Source organism: Molossus molossus, unplaced genomic scaffold (genome assembly GCF_014108415.1).
Source record: "Molossus molossus isolate mMolMol1 unplaced genomic scaffold, mMolMol1.p scaffold_m16_p_1, whole genome shotgun sequence".
NCBI lineage: Eukaryota > Metazoa > Chordata > Mammalia > Chiroptera > Molossidae > Molossus > Molossus molossus.
Window position 1 is genome coordinate 89,620,098 of NW_023425344.1, and position 18,553 is coordinate 89,638,650.

The window sequence follows — 18,553 nt, forward strand, 5'->3', positions numbered from 1 at the left end:
AGAGAGAGAAAGGAAACGAGTATTTAAAAGCCATGGCTCAGGCTATCTTAGGAGGGTGGGCTCACACCTGTGCCACAGGAGTGCCGCTGTAATTGTTTCTAAATCACGGCCACAGCAGCAAACTGCCAAACCAACTTCATGTTTGGAATTCTTCCTACAAATGTCCTGACCACGTACACAAGGCTAGGTACTCCAGAAGTGTCTAATCTTTAAAAAGCCCAGCTTCAGAGGTCCGGGCACACTGCCACTCCTGTTCCAAAAGTTACAGTGTTCTAGGACACAGCGAGCACGGGGCATGCTAATGATGAATACTGGTTACTGACAAATACAGAATGAAAAAAACAAAAGAAGAGGGAAGAAACACGTATGCACCCATCACACCTGCCTGATGAAAAGACATCTTCCAAATGCAGCTAAGCGTCGGCCAGGGAAAGTAGGTTGAGCTCGAGTGTGTGCTGCATACCTGTCATTACCAGTGGCCTCACCCGAGCACTGCTGTCAACAGAACTCACCTGCAAGCAGATGGCTAGGTTCACTCGACAGCCAAACGAGGTGCTGACAGCCCGCGGGTGGAGGCCCAGGTCTTTGAACAGTTTTGAGAAGGACTGGGTGAGTGCTATTCGAGGCCGCTCCTCTGCTACCACCACGCACGTCCGCACACGGGACAAGTCCAGCCCTCGTGCCTGGAAACAACAGCAGTAAGAGATCAGCTTTCTGAGTGCTCAGGTGTGTGACCTCCTTACCCAGGCCCATCCACACAGCAGATATTAATTTCCAGGGTCCAACGGCTCCACGCCATTAATTGAAACATTTAGGATGTTTCTCTAAACATCTGTGTTAAAAAAATCAATCAGTCGATCACAGAGAACAGATTATCAAGGATGTCGCTACAAACATATTTTAAACAACAGCAAGAATGAGGAGGACAGTGCCCGGCCAGTGTGGCTCAGCGCTGACCCACGTGCCAAGAGGTCAATGGTTTGATTCCTGGTCAGGGCACATGCCTAGGTTGCGGGCTTGACCCCTGGTTGGAGGGTGTGCAGGAGGCGGCTGATACATGTAGATGCTTCTCTCCCTCATTGAGGTTTCTAGCTCTCTCCCTCTTCCTTCCTCTCTCTAAAAAAAAAAAAAAATCAATAAAAAACATTTAAAAAAAGAATGAGGAGGAGAAAGGTTGAGAAGAAGCAAGGTCCTGGATGAAATAAAGGGCAGGGTTTGGGGAAGAAAGGAAGCATTTGTGAAAACTCCTATGGACATGGATACACAGGAACTGGAGAGAAATGAGAAAACTTTTATTTTTTTAATTGATTTTAGAGAGAGAGAAACATCAGTCAGTTGCCTCCCATGCACTCCCCAACTGGAAATCAAACCCAAGACCCCTCGGTGCCCAGGACAGCGCTCCAACCAACCACACCCGCCAGGGCAAGAAAACTTTTTTTTAACACAGGAGTGGAAACCTAAAATATTTGGACAACTTTTAGAAGGCAGCTCTCCTTTTATGTCCCATGAGACTTCAAAGGTCACAGACAAACTCTCATAATTAAGGGCACCTCTGTTCTGCACCAAATTCAAGCAGCTGAGCAAAACAGCAACACTCAGAGGAGGAGAAATCAAGTGAGTTGGCACACACTCCCCGTGGTGACAGCTCGGGCTTCACGAGAGCTGGGGGCGCGCCTGAACGGGAGTGAGCAGACACTGGTGGTGTCTCGAGGAGGACAATTGCCACAAGCAGACTCACTCGGTCCTTGATGCAGGGAGAGCTGACAAGGCTCCTGAACCAAGGAAGGAAACACACCGGAGAACACTGACACGGAAGTTTAGTGCACAGACATGACTTTGTAGACATCGTTGCACAGGAAACGTTCAACTCTTGGTAATACAAATGATTTACACGTGTATGTTCTGGGAGACAGTGCAGCCTGGGGTTTGAGATGGTGGACCTAGAGCCAGAGATTCACGACGTATTAAATGTAAGAATTTGGAAAGGGTGCTTAATTTTTCTGTATCTTAAGTTTCTTCATTTAAAAAATGAAGACAAACCCTGGCCGGTTTGGCTCAGCAGTTAGAGCGTCAGCCTGTGGTCCCGAGAGACCCGGGTTCGGTTCCCGCTAAGGGCGTGTACCTCAGTTGCAGTTTGTCCCCGGCCCTGGTTGGTTGTGCGGGTGGCAACCACTCGATGTGTCCCTTTCACATCAATGTTTCTCTCTCTCTCTCCCTCCCACTCCATCTGAACAAAATGTCAAAAAATGTCCTCAGGTGAGGATAAAAAAAAATAAAATAAAAAATGAAGACAAATCATGGTTTCTAGTCCAGAGAGCTGCTGTGAAGGTTAAATGAATCAATATGTAAAGTGCTTCGCCCGGCCGGTGTGGCTCGGTGGATTGAGTGTGGTCCCATGGACTGAGAGGTCCATGTTTGATTACTGGTCAGGGCACAAGTCTGGGTTGTGGGCTCGATCCCCAGTAGGGGTTGTGCAAGGAGGCAGCCGATTGATGTTTCTCTCACATCGATATTTCTATCTCTCTCCCTTCCTCTCTCTATGAAAAAATCAATAAAAACTTATTTAAAAAATATGTAAAGTGCTTAGAAATAACTCAGTTACGATATTATTTCACTTTGGTTATTTATGCACCTGTAGGGAAATTTGATGAAGTGTACTTGTTTATTTCATAATGTAATATAGGTGAACACGAGTAATAATTATGTTTTATAAATTTCTTTTCCTGCGTAAATATATAACTTCGAGTAACTATATATTTATTTATATAACTTAGTATCAAAGTTATCTCACATTTTATTTTCCTGTTCAATTCTAATACATTAAGTCTAAAAAGGAAAACAATTCAGGAGAAATAAACGTATTGCTTTTCTAGTTGTATGTGCACACACACACGCGCGCACAAGGACAATCTGCATACACACACACAGCAGTCCACACATCTGGGCATGTACACAGTCAACAGTAGTTGGAATACAAATTAAAACAGGTGATATGATGATTTCCTCCTAGTTACTTGGATAAAGGCTACTTAATTTACCATGAAAATATGTCCATCAAAATGTCCTTGGTTTAAATGGAGAGAAATGCTGTTACTGTCACTCACACACACACACACACACACACACACACACCACTGTTCTCTTAACTGTAAAATGAATTTTGGCTAGGACTGACTAAGACCTATATAAGTCAAGGTCTTCAAGGTAAGCAAAAACAGTGGCTGAATTCAAACCTATGATTTGAACACCAGTGCCAGAATAAAATTAACTGTGCTGAAGAACTCAATTCACCAACAAATAAAAAACCAGTTTAGGACCTTAGAGCAGACCTGATGGAATTAAAGACATCAATACATACACTTGCGCTCTTTGTCACAGTGGGGAAATTTTCATGTTATAAAACAGTTTTCACATGAAAACAATTTGTAAGCCTCGACTTTTGTGAAGGGTTATTTTAACTTCACCAAACCCTTTCATGCCCTTGCACACTGTGTCATCCTAGGACACTAGCAGTGTTCTCCAGTGAGGGGGGTGAGGGCTGCTTACCTTGAGGGATTCTGTCTGCGACCCCAGCCCTTTGGTACAAAGTTCCATCACCGAATAGGAGCAAAACGTGTCCCGAACTTTGTACTGACTGACGGCGAGGAGCCACAAGGCAGGGTTGGTTTCCAGCTCTGAAGGCGGGATGAGAATGGACTGATGCCCAGAATACACGCTGCAGAAAGAAACAGAGAGGTCAGCAAGGACTCAGAAGAGGGGCCAACGTGTGCCTGAGAAATATGCAGTGGTCCATGTGCAAGAGAGGGACAGTCACAGCCACTCTACTCTGAGGTACTTTTAAGTATAAAATGAAAGTATGCTGCTGGGTCAGTGTGGCTCAGTGGCTGAGCTCTGACCCATGCACCAAGAGGTCGCAGGTTCAATTCCCAGTAGGGGGCGTGCAGGAAGCAGCCGACTGATGTTTCTCTCTCTCCCCCTTCCCATTTCTCTAAAAATCAGTTTAAAAAAAACCCATATTTAAAAATAAACAAACAAACAAACAAACAAAATAAAGGGCATTCATGAAAACATTCTGAAAAGCACAAAAGAACTACGGAATGATCGTCCAGAGTTACTACCGCGTTGAGCACGCACGTAAAACATTGAAGCCGTGATGCAGCGAGGTTTCTCTCAAAGCTGGTGCACAAACAGACTGGGTTCCTTTCACCGCAGGAAGCACAGAACTGCATTTTGGGAAAATGTCTGCAAGTTCGGAGCAGGAATTAGCAGACCACAGATGCTGCCTGTTTCTGTCAATGGGGTTTTACTGGGACTTGGCCACTTGCTGGTTTAAGCAGGGCTCACAAAGGCTTTGCCCCAGCGGGCAGGGCTGAGTGGGTGCACCAGAGCCCAGGGAGCCCAAGATACTTACTGAAGGGTCGTGTGAGAAAAGCATGCCTACCTCTGGTTTGGAAAACCGACACCCAGAGTAAATGAAAGAAAATCACAATTAGACAAAGTTCGCCACTCAATTTTTAAGGTTTGAAATTTTGCTTCAGAATAAGCAAAACAAATCACCAAACAGGAGAACTAAGGAAAATACATTCATTCTTTAATTTTACCTTTAGATTAGAGAGCGTATTGAGTGAGATGCTAGATGACACATTTTGACCTGTCATCAATTGGGGGGACAAGTGTGGCTTTAAAATAATGAAGTATTTGTCAAAACTACATTTGAATGGTTTTAATTTTTGTGGGTTATGATTATAAATCAATATTAATAGATGTCATGCATTAATGAAAATGGCCTAGATAAAGCTCCTTCTAAGATTTAAGTAAAAGGGGTTTATTTCCTAGGCACAAAAACATCTGAGAGATGTAAAGGCACATTAAGCTCCAATGCTGTGTCATGATCTAAAGCCGATTCTTCTTGAACGAAGCCAATCTCACATTAAAACATTCAAAACCGCCCTGGCTGGTTTAGCTCAGCAGTTAGAGCGTCGGCCTGCAGTCCAGAGAGACCCAGGTTCGGTTCCCGCTAAGGGCATGTACGGCGGTTGCAGTTTGTCCCCGGCCCTGATGGGTCGTGCGAGAGGCAGCCACTTGATGTGTCCCTTTCACGTCGATGTTTCTCTCTCTCTCTCTCCCTTCCACTCTATCTGAACCAAAAATCGAAAATGTCCTCAGGTGAGGATAAAAAAATAAATAAATAAAACGTTCAAAACTCTTTACAGTAGGATCCAACTGGTTAAAAACAATGTACGGAAATTAAGTTGGCTCGCAAAATCTAAACAGGGCCCTTAGAAGCAAAATGATTCTTCGGGGTACTTGGGGGCAAGTTTCTTTTCTCTCCCTGTTCCTCTATTTCAATGTTTTATTTACGTTCGTCAAGGGGAAAGACAGCAAATGACCTTTTCTGAGATCTTTTTAAAGGATTTGATCATCTGAGATTTGTCCTCAGGAAATTAATTTAGGTCATTCATGATCACTTTATATTAAGGGTATTCAAGAGATCAAATAGCACTACAACATACACATGTGCATTGCAAGATATCAAAATAAGCCGGCATGTCTTGTTTCTTACTTTTGGGACATACTGTATTATTCTTAAAATAACTCTCTAGAGCAGTGGTTCTCAACCTTCCTAATGCCGCGACCCTTTAATACAGTTCCTCCTGTTGTATGTGGGCGTATCTGCATGTGGGCGGACCCGCTTGGAGATGATAGAGGAGCGGTGTCTCGGTTCCTAAGACCATCGGAAATATGTCTTCCCCTGTGAAAGGGTCATTCGACCCCCAAAGGGGTCGTGACCCACAGGTTGAGAACCGCTGCTCTAGAGCTTTACACTTGGGGTCTGAAAACAAACCAAAGTTTCCTTTGTTCCAGCAATACACCCAGGGGCCAGCAGAGGCTAGCACCATCTTTGGACACCGACGGTCTTCTCCAGGGGCTGACAGCTGAGACACAACACACTCCTCTCTCCCGCAAAGACCTGCTCCCAGAAGTGGGATGCCTCTGAAAATGCTGACAACAAGCAGAAGGAATTCCCACGACTGAATTCTGTTGGAAGCTATTATCTTGTTTTGCTACCGTGGGTGGGCACAGTCGTTCAGTCCCACTCGGTCACCTGCCACACAGGTTGCAGAACCAGCCTGCACACTACATCTGGTGTGACTGAATTAGAGCTGTTCTTAGTAGCTCTCAAGTCAACTCCAATTAGAAGCCTCAAGGAAGCATGAAGCAGGAAGAAATAAAAATAATGGAAAAGTTACCTCTGCTGAATGGATATTAAAAGGATAATGTCAGGGCCCAAAGTGGGATCCTATACCAGGTCAAAGATCTTATGTGTATAATCTAATGTGCAGGTGTAATAAGATCTAACAAGCCTGCACGTTGCGCATCTTATAAATCCAAGTTATTCACTAGGAAGCACACACCTTTCCTCTTTGAGGGTTTATGGGGCAGTTTCTTGTTAACACCAAATGTTGTTCAACCCACCACCACCTTAGATCACCCTGTGGACTACCGCAGCCCGGATCTCCACAGCTGCTCCTTCACACCTAGGACTTTTCATCTTCAGTGCCTGTTGCAAGCATACTGATGGGACCTGAACCTCACCTTAGGGAATTAAGATGGAGGGGAAACCTTATGATGCTATTCCTAATACAACCATCTGTCATTTCCATATTGTTCCCAGCATCTTACTGCATAAATGCTATAGCATAAAGAGATCCAAAATGAAGAAAATTAAGTACCAACCACCCAGTACCTTTCTCAAGAATCTATATCAGGAAACATGATTTTCTTGATTAAAAGCATTAGCACATGAATGGGTGGTCAGCGTGGTGTAGAATTCAGGGCTAGAGAATGTCAAGTGTAACTTGTGAAAATTAATAGGACAGAAGTCAACAGAAGCAGGATAGAAAACATTAATAGGACAGGAGTCAACATTAAGAAGAAAATAACCCTGCTAACAGAGGACAAGCAGAAAACCTGACTCATGAAGTTTCTGCTTGCCCTTTCCTTGCCCCGCCCAACAAATGTTAACGGTTTTGTTTGTTAACCAATGTCGATGTCTTGGCACTGGCTATACATGCCTTCATGGACAAAACAAACCTACTAAAAAGGCTGCTTATAACGAATTATGATGATTTTCTGAGAATTTCTGGAACCTGAACTATTCTAGTTTAGATAGTAACTTCAAAAAGAACAAAATTATTACAAAGACATTTAGGGAATATTTCTCCTTGTCTGTGGCCCGTCTTTTCATTCTCTGAACAGTGTTTTCTTGTTTTGTGTTTTTTTGCAGAGCAGAAACTATTAATTTTAATGAACCCCAGCCTATCAATTCTTTCTTTCATGGGTTGTATCTTTGACAGCATATCTAAAAAGTCATCACCAAACCCCAGGTCATTTAGGTTTTCTCCAGGAGTTTTATCTTTTACAGTTAGGTGTCTGCTCCACGTGGAGCTAATTTTTGTGAAGGCTGTAGGTTCTGTGTCCAGGTTCATTGGTTTGCGTGGATGTCCAGGTGGCCCAGCACCATTGATGAGCAGGCTGTCCCTGTTCCCCTGCACTGCCTTGCTCCTTGGCTAAAGACTGGTAGACGATACACATGTGGGCTTATTTCTGGGCTCTCTACACCACTAAGAGTGAACTCTAATGTAAATTTTGGGCTCTGGGTAATGATAATGTGTCAGTGTAGGTCCCTAGGTAGCAAAAAAATGTGCCATCTGGTGGGAGACGTTCATAACGGAGCAGGCATGTGTGGGCCAGGGACAGAAGGATATCTCTGTATCTTACATTCAATTTTGCTGGGAACCTACCTGAACCTGCTCTGAAAAATAAAGTCTGTTTAAGTAAATATAAATAAAAACATGGCTGAGCAGGAGAGAAAAAAAGACACTTTGGTAACAAATAGAAATGTGCACGTTTATAATTGAGTGACTTTATTTTATTTATTTTTTTATCCTCACCCAAGGACATTTTTTCCATTTTTTGTACAGATAGAGTGGGAGGGAGAGAGAGGAAGGGAGAGAGTGAGAAACATCGATGTGAAGAGACACATCGAGTGGCTGCCACCCGCACGACCAACCAGGGCCGGGGACAAACTGCAACCGAAGTACGTGCCCTTAGCGGGAACCGAACCCCGGTCTCTCCGGACCACAGGCCGACACTCTATAACCGCTGAGCCAAACTGGCCAGGGCTGTAATTGAGTGACTTTAGATGATTAACCTGACAGGACATACAGACAATCGAAAACGACCACAACGTGAGCACTGTGAGCAGGCAGTGGCTGGTTCTCTGGGACACGCATAAGCCTTGCCACGTGGGTGCACCTCACGGACCTGCCAGTGTCTACTAGGCATGTCAGTGAATCCAGTAGTGGGCTGTTTTCTGTTTTTTTTATGACAGTTTTGTTTAGCTATAATTTGCATACCATGAAATCCACCCATTTTAAGCACAGAATTCAATGGGTTTTTGTAAATTACAGAGTCGTATAATTAGCATCATAGTGCAGTTCTAGAACATTCCATCATGCGAAAGGTAGGCTGTGCCCATTGGCAGTCAAACCTGTTTCCAACCCTCGCCGTAGTCAACCATCATTCTCCTTTCCATCTCTATAGACTGGCCCTTTCTGAACACTGCGTGCAAATGGCATCATGGTACAATCATATAATGTGTGGCCTTTGGGGTCTGGCTTCTTCCACTCAGAACAGTGCTATGGGGTCCGTCCGCACGGCCCGTTTCACTGGATGGATGTGACAGACACGGCTTACACACCTGCCAGTCAGTGGACACACGAATTGTTTCCTTCTTTAAACGAAGGCCGCTGCGAACGCTTGAAGCATCAAGTCTGTGTGTGAACGTGTCTCCCTCTCCGGGAGGCGCCTGGAGTGGAATTGCCGGGTCACATGGCACATGTTTAATTTTTAAGAACATGCAAACTGTGGTTTCTTCGTTTTACATTCCCATCAACCATGTAGGAGAATCCCATTTCTGTACATTCTTGCTTACCTCTGCTTTACAGTGTATTTAAAATCCAGAAATACAAGTCTCCCACTTTATTTTCTGCTCTTTAGGTTATAGCTGTTCCAATGGGTGTGACGTGGTAGCTCAGTGTTTTCATTTGCATTTCCCTCATGGATGTTAAGCATATTTTCATGTGCTTATTGGTCATTTGTGTATTTTGGTGAACTGTCTATTCAAATCTGCTGGCCATTTTGAAATCGTGCTGCTTGTTTATGTGTTTTAGGAGTTTGTTTTATATCTGGTTAGAAGGACTTTATCAGATAGATGTTTTACAAGTATTTTTCTCCAGTGGGTGGCTTGTCTTTGCCTTTTCATTTTCTTTCTTCCTTTTTTTATTTTAAAGATTTTAACGTTTTAAAATTACTGACTTTAGAGAGAGGAAAGGAGGGAAAGAGGGAGAGACGGGGGAAGGAGGGGGGAGGGAGGGGGAGGGGGGTAATGGGGAGAGAGGGATGTGAGTGAGAAACAGCTACTGACTGCCTCCCATCCGCACGCCAGGGATCAAACCCACAACCTGGACATGTGCTCTGACAGGGAATCAAACCCATCACCTTTCTGTGCACAGGACAAGGCTCCAGCCAACTGAGCCAAAACAGCCAGGGCTCTTTCACTTTCTTAACCGAGTCTTTTAATGTGCAAATGTTTTAAATTTTGTTGGAGTCTAATTTATCAATATTTTTTTAATGCACTGTACCTTTGATGTCATACCAAAGACCCCTTTGCCTAACCCAGTTATTATAAATATTTACTTCTATGCTTTTTCTAAAAGTTCTATAGTTTTTGCTCTAACATTAAGGTCTATGATCCACTTTGAGTTGATTTATGTATATGATGTAATGTAAAAGTTTAACTTTTTGCACATGGATGTCCATTTTTCCTAGCATCATTTGTTGAAAAGATGATCCATTCCCCATTGAGTTGCCTTCATTCCTTTGTTGAAAAATCAAATACGGTCGTCCCTCGTTTATCGCAGTTAATCTGTTCCAGCTCTAGCGGTTGCACCTGGTGTTGAAGGATTCCTGGGGTGCTCGGATACATAGGCCTCCAGTCCATACGTACAGTAATTTTAATTTTAATTGTAATACAGGGGTGTATAAATGACTTAGGCAACCGAGCACACGCTGTATCATTTTCACTGTCTTGATCAACTTTTTAAAAAAAATTTTTATCCTCACCCGAGGACATTTTCCCATTTTTGTTTTAGATAGAGTAGGTGGGAGAGAGACAGAGAGAAACATCGACGTGAAAGCAACACATCCAGTGGCTGCCTCCCACACAACCCCAACCGGGGCCGGGGACAAACTGCAACCGACGTACGTGCCCTTAGCGGGAACCAAACCTGGGTCTCTCTGGACTGTGGGCTGACACTCTAACCGCTGAGCAAAACCGGCTGGGGCTTGATCAGCTTTTTAATGAATATATTTGAAAAAACTGCGATAGAGTGAAGCTGCGAAAGTCGAAGCACAAAGTGGCAAGGGACGACTGTAACCTATAAGGGTTCTTCTCTGGACTCTCAATTGTGTTTCATTGATTATTTTATATATCTATGGCTACAGCTATATTTTTATGCCAGTACCACACTGTGTTGGTTACAGTAGTGTCGAAATCAGGAAGTCGGAGTTTTCCAATTTTGTTATTCTACTCCAAAATTGTTTTGGAATATTGTGGGTCCTTTATATTTTAAGATCCTGTTGTCAATTTTGGGGGGAGGCTGCTGAGATTTTTGACAGGGGTTACATTGAATTTTTAGACCAATTTGGGGAGAATTTCCAGTTTAACAATATTGAATCTTCTAATCAGTGAATATCAACTCTCTGACATGCTTAAAAAAAATTTTTTTTTATTCTTTATTGCTTTTAAAGAGAGGGGAAGAAAGAACGAGAGAGAGAGAGAGAGAAAGAGAGAGAGAGAGAAACCCTGATGAGAGAGAACATCGAATAGCTGCCTCCTACTCCCCCCACTGGGGATCGGGCCCACAACCTGGGAATGGGCCCTGACTGGGAATCGAACCGGCAACCTCTTGGTGCATAGGTCAACGTTCAACCACTGAGCCACACTGGCTGGGCTCCAACATGCTTTTAAAAACACATATACTCTGCCCTGGCCACTTTGGCTCAGTGGTAGAGCGCAGGCCCATGGACCAATGAATTTGATTCCAGCCAAGGGCATGTACCTCAGTTGCAGTTTGTCCCCGGCCCTGGTTGGGGTCGTGCAGGAGGCAACCAGTTGATGTGTCTCTCTCATGTCAATGTTTCTCTCTCTCTCCCTTTCTCTCCCTTTCCCTCCCTCCTACTCTGTCTAAAGATAAATAGAAAAATATCCTCGGGTGAGGATTAAAAATAATAAAAAATTAAAACACATATGCTCTTATAAAATATTTTCAAATAAGTCTATTATATCAATCTTCTATTCATGACTGAAGTAAACTTTTGGATAAAGATATGCAAAACACTATTTGTATCAAATTTTATTATTATTATTTAAAAAAAATATGTTGTGATTTTTTTGAGAGGAAGGGAGAGAGAGAGAAACGATGATGTGAGAGAGCCACATTGATCAGCTGCCTCCCCCACTCCCCCTACTGGGGATGGAGCCTGCAACCCAGGCACGTGCCCTGACTGGGAATTGAACCAGAACCTCTCAGTCCACAGGATGACACTCAATCCACTGAGCCACACTGGCCGGGCTTGTATCAAATTTCAAAAAAACTCTGAAACACTCACATACTTAAAGCAAAGTTCCAAGTACAGTAAACATAACCTTTTCTCTCTTGAAGCATTTGAGGGTGACTCTCTGACCTGATGCCCCAACAACCCCAAATACTTTAAGGGGCATTTCCCACAAACAAGTATATTTTCTTCCATAAGCCAATTGAGGCATCAAAATCAGGAAACCAATGGATACATTTCTTCCATCTAAGCCTCAGACTCTATTCACGTTCTGCCAGTTGTCCCAGTGACATCTCACAGTGAAGGGCCCAGTTCGCAGTCTCAGCCTCCACTTCGGCCCCAGCCCTACCCAGATGGCCCTCAGTGCTTCCCCGACCTCGAGACAGGCCGCTGTGCTGTGTGTGTCCCTGGCCGAGTGTCTGGTATCCCCATGATTAGCTTCGGGTGAAGCACCTTTGGTGCAGTTTTCACTGCAGCCCTCAGGGCGAAGGTTGCCCCTCCTTCGTACCAGCTCCTCTCATGGGTGGCTACTGTGCAACTCCTTGTTCCTCACCGAGCTTTCGATCTGTTCGTGTTTACACCTGGATGGTTCGTGTTTACACCTGGATGGTTCGTGTTTACTCCTGGATGGTCGGATCACTTCCCATTTTACTCAAAGTGTTACAATCTATTACAATCTCAATTTGGATACTCAGACTGCCCCAATTTAGCCAGTGGGAACCCCTTTGAACGGGCTCTCTGGTTCTTTTGGCATGTCCCCCTCGTTCTGGGAGCACGTCCTCGCTTTCTCGCACAAACAGACGTTCTGGGTCATCTTGTACATTTCCTGTCCCAGCCTTGAAATCAGCCATTTCTGAAAGGAGCCCCGACCCATTTGAGAGGAAAATGGTAATCACAACACTTATGGATGCTGGGCATTCTCACTGGTGTTCAGTGGCTGCTGTCAGGTCCAGTTTTTAAAGCAAGTCCAATGTGATCTGCTTCTACTAAGGATCTCAGAATGAAGAGGTTCATAGCGGTTATGCATTTATTTTCCATGTTGCAGGCGTAACCAACAGAGCACTGTGATTTCATGACTTCTGAATGAATTAGCAGGAAAGAGGTTCATTAAGAAAAGGTTGTTGCAACCCTCTAGGCACAATTCCTTTAAAGACCCTCTCGCCCCTGGCTGTTAGTGATGCGCAAGAACTTGCCCTTCAAAAGCACCTTCTCTTGCTTGGATGGGACTTAGGCTCGGTGACCCTGCAAAACCAGGAAGCACTGCACCCATGGGCTGATTCAGCTTAACCTTTGCCAAGTGACATATGGACAGTTGTCCTAAAAGGTAAATAGTTCAGAACAAGCTTCCTGCTTAGTTGGCCAGAGATGTCTAAGGTCACCTTGGCCCTACTGTTGGGATGGTATATTCTGAACGATTCCCAAGAAGTTACCCAGAATGTTATTGCATTTTAGATGGTAGCAAAATTCATTAAAATATTTTTTAGTGTCCAATTCTACATGCCGTCTGAAAAAATTTAATTGTCCTAATTAAAATGTCAGTATTTTTCAAAAAACACAGGACTGACTCTTAATCCAATCGAACACTATTAAATATTATGAAAGCATTAAGATCACTGTTTTTAGAAGAGTGTTTAAAACCGTGAGAAAAATGTCTACTACAGAGTATTAAGAAAAAAAGGGCAATTATGACTGATTTCGTACTGTAGCACCTCAGTTTTCTTTTTTTTTTTTACAGATAGAGTGGGAGGGAGAGAGAGGGAGAGAGAGAGAGAAACATCGACATGAAAGGGACACATCAAGTGGCTGCCACCCGCATGACCAACCAGGGCCGGGGACAAACTGCAACCGAGGTACGTGCCCTTAGCGGGAACCGAACCTGGGTCTCTGAACCGCAGGCCGACGCTCTAACCGCTGAGCCAAACTGGCCAGGGCACCTCAGTTTTCTAAATAGATTGATGTACATCTACAAGACTGTATATGTAACTTAAAGGGTGATGAGTGGAATCAAGTGTTGTTTGGTGTTTGCTTTAAAATATCCCACATGAAGAAGGGACAGAAAGAAACGGGGAGGGGGGTGAAGCAAAACTGGTGGGCGCTGGTGTTTTCTGCCTCGTTCTTTACACATGTACATACGTGAGCAGTGAAAATGCTGTGCTGCACCGGAAAGTAAGCTCTGGAAGGCTGTGTTCCAGATGCTAACCGCGAGTATTTCATGGTACCACTAGGTGGTATGATTACTGATAGCTTTATGTGCTTCTCTATATTATTTTGTATTTTTAAAAGTTTCTACAACGAACATATATGTGTAATCAGAAAAAAAATGGGGTGGGGATGTTCACCTCTCTATAAATACCTGGTACGAGCTGGGCTCGGGGCCTGGCCGAGGACTACTGGGTCCGGGGCGGGAGGCCAGCTCCCGGCCACGCTCAGCGGCAGCTCCTCCCCACCTGCACCAGGCAGAGGCCTGAGGAGGAGAGCAACGGCAAGGCCAGCGGTTAAACCCAAACTCCAGGCCAGGGATAACCGTCAGGATGCAAGAGCAAAAGAAAGCCTGAGGCCTGGGAGTGCTCTGCCTGGGGAAATAGGGGTCCCTGACAAACAACTCTCAGGAGGTCCCCAGGGGCCACCATCTCTGTGTGTTTCAGCAAACTTCACGGAGACCGATTTTTTTCAGACACCTCAGAATGTGGAACCCACTCCATTCCGAGAGCTTGGCCGAGCAGGGGCCGAACAGGCACCAGCTGCAAGAGAAGGCATGTGATTTCTTTATGATGCAAAGATATTAAAGGAAACTCACCTGCAGAGGCACCACAGGACAAACCCAAGTCCACAGTAAGGGTCCAAGCAGATGGCCACTTCTCTAGAGGGGTAGAGCTCACACTGTAGCTTAATGGATCGGCAGAAGGCACTGGTGGCTGCGTGACACATCTGCAAGACAGCAGGGCCCACTGAGCACACGGGCCGACGCCAGGGCCCCGGAGCGAGGTGGGCAGGGGCCGTCGTGACCGAGCTTTGGCTTTGTCAGGAGAGCTGGGCTGCTCAGCTCTCATGAGCCTTCCCGTTTTGATGAGAAAACCACCCCCCGACACACACACACAACTTTCTGGTCCCCAGGACCTAATCACTCTAGCAATTGAAATACCCATGTCTTACACTTGAATATCAGGTCAGTCCACAGACTGTACTGCAGGCCCGGGAAATTAGCGGGGAGATGTCACCACTCACGCCCCTTCTCTGGGTGGGACCACACTTTACTCACAGTCCACCTGAGGCCCAGCAGAGCTCTGCTGGGCGACATGGCCGGGAGAGCACGTGGTGGACAAGCCCAGCTCATGGAGCTCAGAGAAGGCAGAGTTTGCTGAAGCTCACACGTGTGAGCTGGCATCAGAGACCTGGCAGCGAGCCACGGCCGCTACATCAGCGGCCAGAATTCTCTCAGCCCGCCACCAAGGGGCAGGAACGAGCTGCTCTCTAAGCCCGGTCCCAGTCCCACTATGGTCAGTATGGGATGTGAACTATTGTAAAATATATCTAATAAAATCAATTATCTCACAGATGCTTTCTAGCCAATCAAACCCGAGGAACCTGAAAAGCAGCACCGGGAACGTTACCAGGTTCACGGTTTAAACAGGTCTCCAGTTAAGGGGAAGTGCCGTGTTCCCCAGAGTGGGCCTGTAAGAGGGACCAGTGAGAGCATCCCAATAAGGAGGGAAGCCCAGTGAAATGCCTGGGAAAAGTTTGGAGAGAGCCAGGCACGGGGGCCCCTTCCATCATTACCCACAGGATCCCGGGGAGAAGCCCTGGCCGGGTTTCACCATGGATATTTTGCTGAATTCATACCAGGTAACAAAGATTACTCTAGAATCTAACACATAAGTTAGATCTTTTTAGCTTGCTTTGAAAGCCACAATATTTATTCAAGGAAGAAATAAAGTTGAATTTATTCTCAACTTCCTGCCTCCTGGACCAGGATTTAATAAAATTCTAACTAGAAAAATTACTCACATCCTCAGATGAGCAATTAAAACAAACCTTTCCTGAACGCCTGCTCCGTGCAGGCACTCTCTGTAGCTTGAGAACTAAGTTCTTGAGCTCAGCGTAGCACATACAAAGATATTAACCAAGCACTTGTTATGTATCAGGTGTTGTAGTAGGTGTTGGGATATAAAAAAGAATAAAACAACCTGTGCCCTCAGGAGTTTGCAATCTAGTGGGACATTCAGAGACTTAATTCGAGAGCAGACTGTAAAGAGAGCAGAGAAAGGACCCTCCAAACCTGTGGGGCTTTTGGAGGGTTCAGGGGTATTAAGGGTGAGTGAGCACTGACAGATTTCCACATAGTGACAAGAACACACACAGGTTAAGAAAAAGCAGCTAGAAAAGTTGAATGTCCAACCTCTAAACTCGTCCCAATCTTGGACCTGCCAACACCACAAACCCAGAGCCCAAGTTGGGATGCATTTTTAGAACCTGTGTTAAGGAAAGCTTATGAAGATGAACTTGTACTTGTATGAAGAATCAGTGCTACTCTAAAAGACACGTTGAGAGTGGATATATGAATGGGAGGGAATCGGGGATAAGGGCACCTGTATTTATTGTCAGGATATATCTGTGGCTGATCTTGGGCAGGACTGGCTGAAGATACAGTAAGGGCCCAGTCCCTGGGCACACATGCTGAAGTGACAGAGGCACGCCCGGTGGGAGAGAGCACCACCAGAGTTCTAAACCACCCTCTGCGGGAAGCGGAGGGGATTATCAAAAGTGAACTGTAGGTCTGTGCGGGAGTTCTCCACTGACGTCCTTGGTGACTCTGAGCAGCTGTGTGTCTAGGATCTATTAGAAACCTTCAGAGTTTAAATTACACTTTTAAACAGGCAGTATTATAAAACTAAAATTGAACATATAAACATATACTCACGAGTTTTATACTGTCAGACATTCTATAGTGCCCATTAAGGGGAAAACAGTTTACTGTATAAGCTTGTCTCTCTTAACTTTTGGTGTCTAATTGAATACTCAATGCCATTTTTGTCCAAAAGATGGAACTGAGTCGAAACGTCTTCTCGAAGAAATGGTGACCTGTGCAACCAGAGTAGAAGGGCTTTCCTTCTGGAGGACACTGTAAGCCAGATGAGTTCAACTCTGTTTATGCCTCTTGGTATTTAAAGCAGATGGGTGGGATTTTCATTAAATTACATCACAATATATTTCATTTTCAGTACTCGTCAAACACATTTAGCAGTCAAACGTTTAAGAAAACCTTTTTATAAATTAAAAAAGTTCAGTTATTCATCTCTCTGGGGTTTCTAGGCTCTGTAATTATATTAAGTGGAATCACCATGAAGTAATAATATAGACCACTTTATCTGTTTCAAGTAGAGATATCTTTATCGACAAAGATTTAATATGATAGTTCCCACTTCTGTAGATCATGAAAATGTATGATCAAAAGTGTGTTTCTCTTTTGGCTATGATAGTAGAAGGCTAATGTCAGTACTATAATAAGTACTGTAAATGGTGTGAAAGCTAAGTTTTATTTTTAAAAGTCTTCGAACACTTGTCTTATTTTATGTTGTACTTTATTTGGTGTATCACCTCAAATTCTACTACGAAGCAGAGGAAAGGACACTGGGAAGACGGTGGAGCAGGAAGCAGCAGGGACCTACGTTCCCGCCTGGACACCAGCCGCAAGGCAGAGCATCCCGGAGCCAGCTGGGAACTCTGGGGTCTGTCAAAGACTTGAACTTTCAGGGGGCACTTGGATGGTAATTGCAATTGATTTTGGAGAATTAAGACACTACTAGGTTAAAAAAAAAAGTTGAAGGACATTTAGACCCTAGTGAAGGAAATTCTCAAGGGATCTCTACAGGTTGAAATACAAGGACACTAGACATCACTCAAAGTCATGTAAAGAGATAAAGACCTTAGTAAAGGTATCGAAACAGCAATTATACAAGCTGGTATAATTTGAACAGGCTTGTAACTCCATGTTTGTCTACATGATTTAAGAGATGTATATATTAAAGCAAAATGACTATTAGTTTAAACACTATTTTTACTGTAACTTTGGTTAAATTCCACAATTCTCCCCTACATAATTTAAGAGACGAATGCATTAAAAACATTATCATATGATTGGGCCACACGATGTATAAAGATATCATTTTGTGAAATCAACGACTGAAAAAGGTCAGGGGTAAAGCTGTACAGGAACAGTCTTTTATGTTATTGAAGTTAAGCTGCTATAAATTCAAAATGGGATGTTATAACTTTAGGATGTTAAATGGAATTCCCATGGTAACCTCAAAGGAAATAGCTATAGAATATACACAAAACGGAAGGAGAAAGGAATTCAAATGTTTCACTTGAAAAAATCAACCAAGCACAAAACAAGAAAGTAATGCAGGAAATGAATAACAGAAAAGCTACTAAGACATATGGAAAATAGATAGCAAGATGAGAGAAGTCTCTTCTTATAAGTAATTACTTTAAATATAAATGGAATATGTAATCAAGACTCTCCCAGCAAACAAAAGCCCAGGCCCGGATGTCTTCACCGGGGAGTTTTACGGAACATTCAAAGAAGAACGAACACCCATTCTCCTCAAACTATTTCAAAAAATTCAAGAAGAAGGAAGACTTCCAAACTCATTTTATGAGGCCAGCATAATTCTAATTCCAAAACCAGAAAAAGACACTACAAAGAAAAAAAAACTACAGGCCAATATCCCTGATGAACATAGATGCCAAAATCCTGAACAAAATACTAGCCAATCGGATCCAGCAACACATCAAAAAAATTACTCACCATGACCAAGTGGGATTCATCCCAGGGATGCAAGGCTGGTACAATATTTGCAAATCAATAATT

At 44.0% G+C, this 18,553-nt stretch overlaps 1 protein-coding gene across 3 annotated transcripts in view; it reads right to left on the minus strand.

The window, feature by feature from the left end:
• The window catches only part of DIP2C (disco interacting protein 2 homolog C), a 214,807-nt gene that overhangs the window by 42,125 nt on the left and 154,129 nt on the right, over positions 1-18,553 (minus strand). For all 3 annotated transcript variants that reach the window (XM_036260201.1, XM_036260223.1, XM_036260212.1), the window contains 3 exons: positions 14,480-14,610; positions 3,547-3,715; positions 513-683 (listed from right to left, as the gene is read on the minus strand). In XM_036260201.1, coding sequence (XP_036116094.1) covers positions 513-683; positions 3,547-3,715; positions 14,480-14,610 — 471 coding nt within the window. The remainder of the gene's footprint in view (positions 1-512; positions 684-3,546; positions 3,716-14,479; positions 14,611-18,553) is intronic.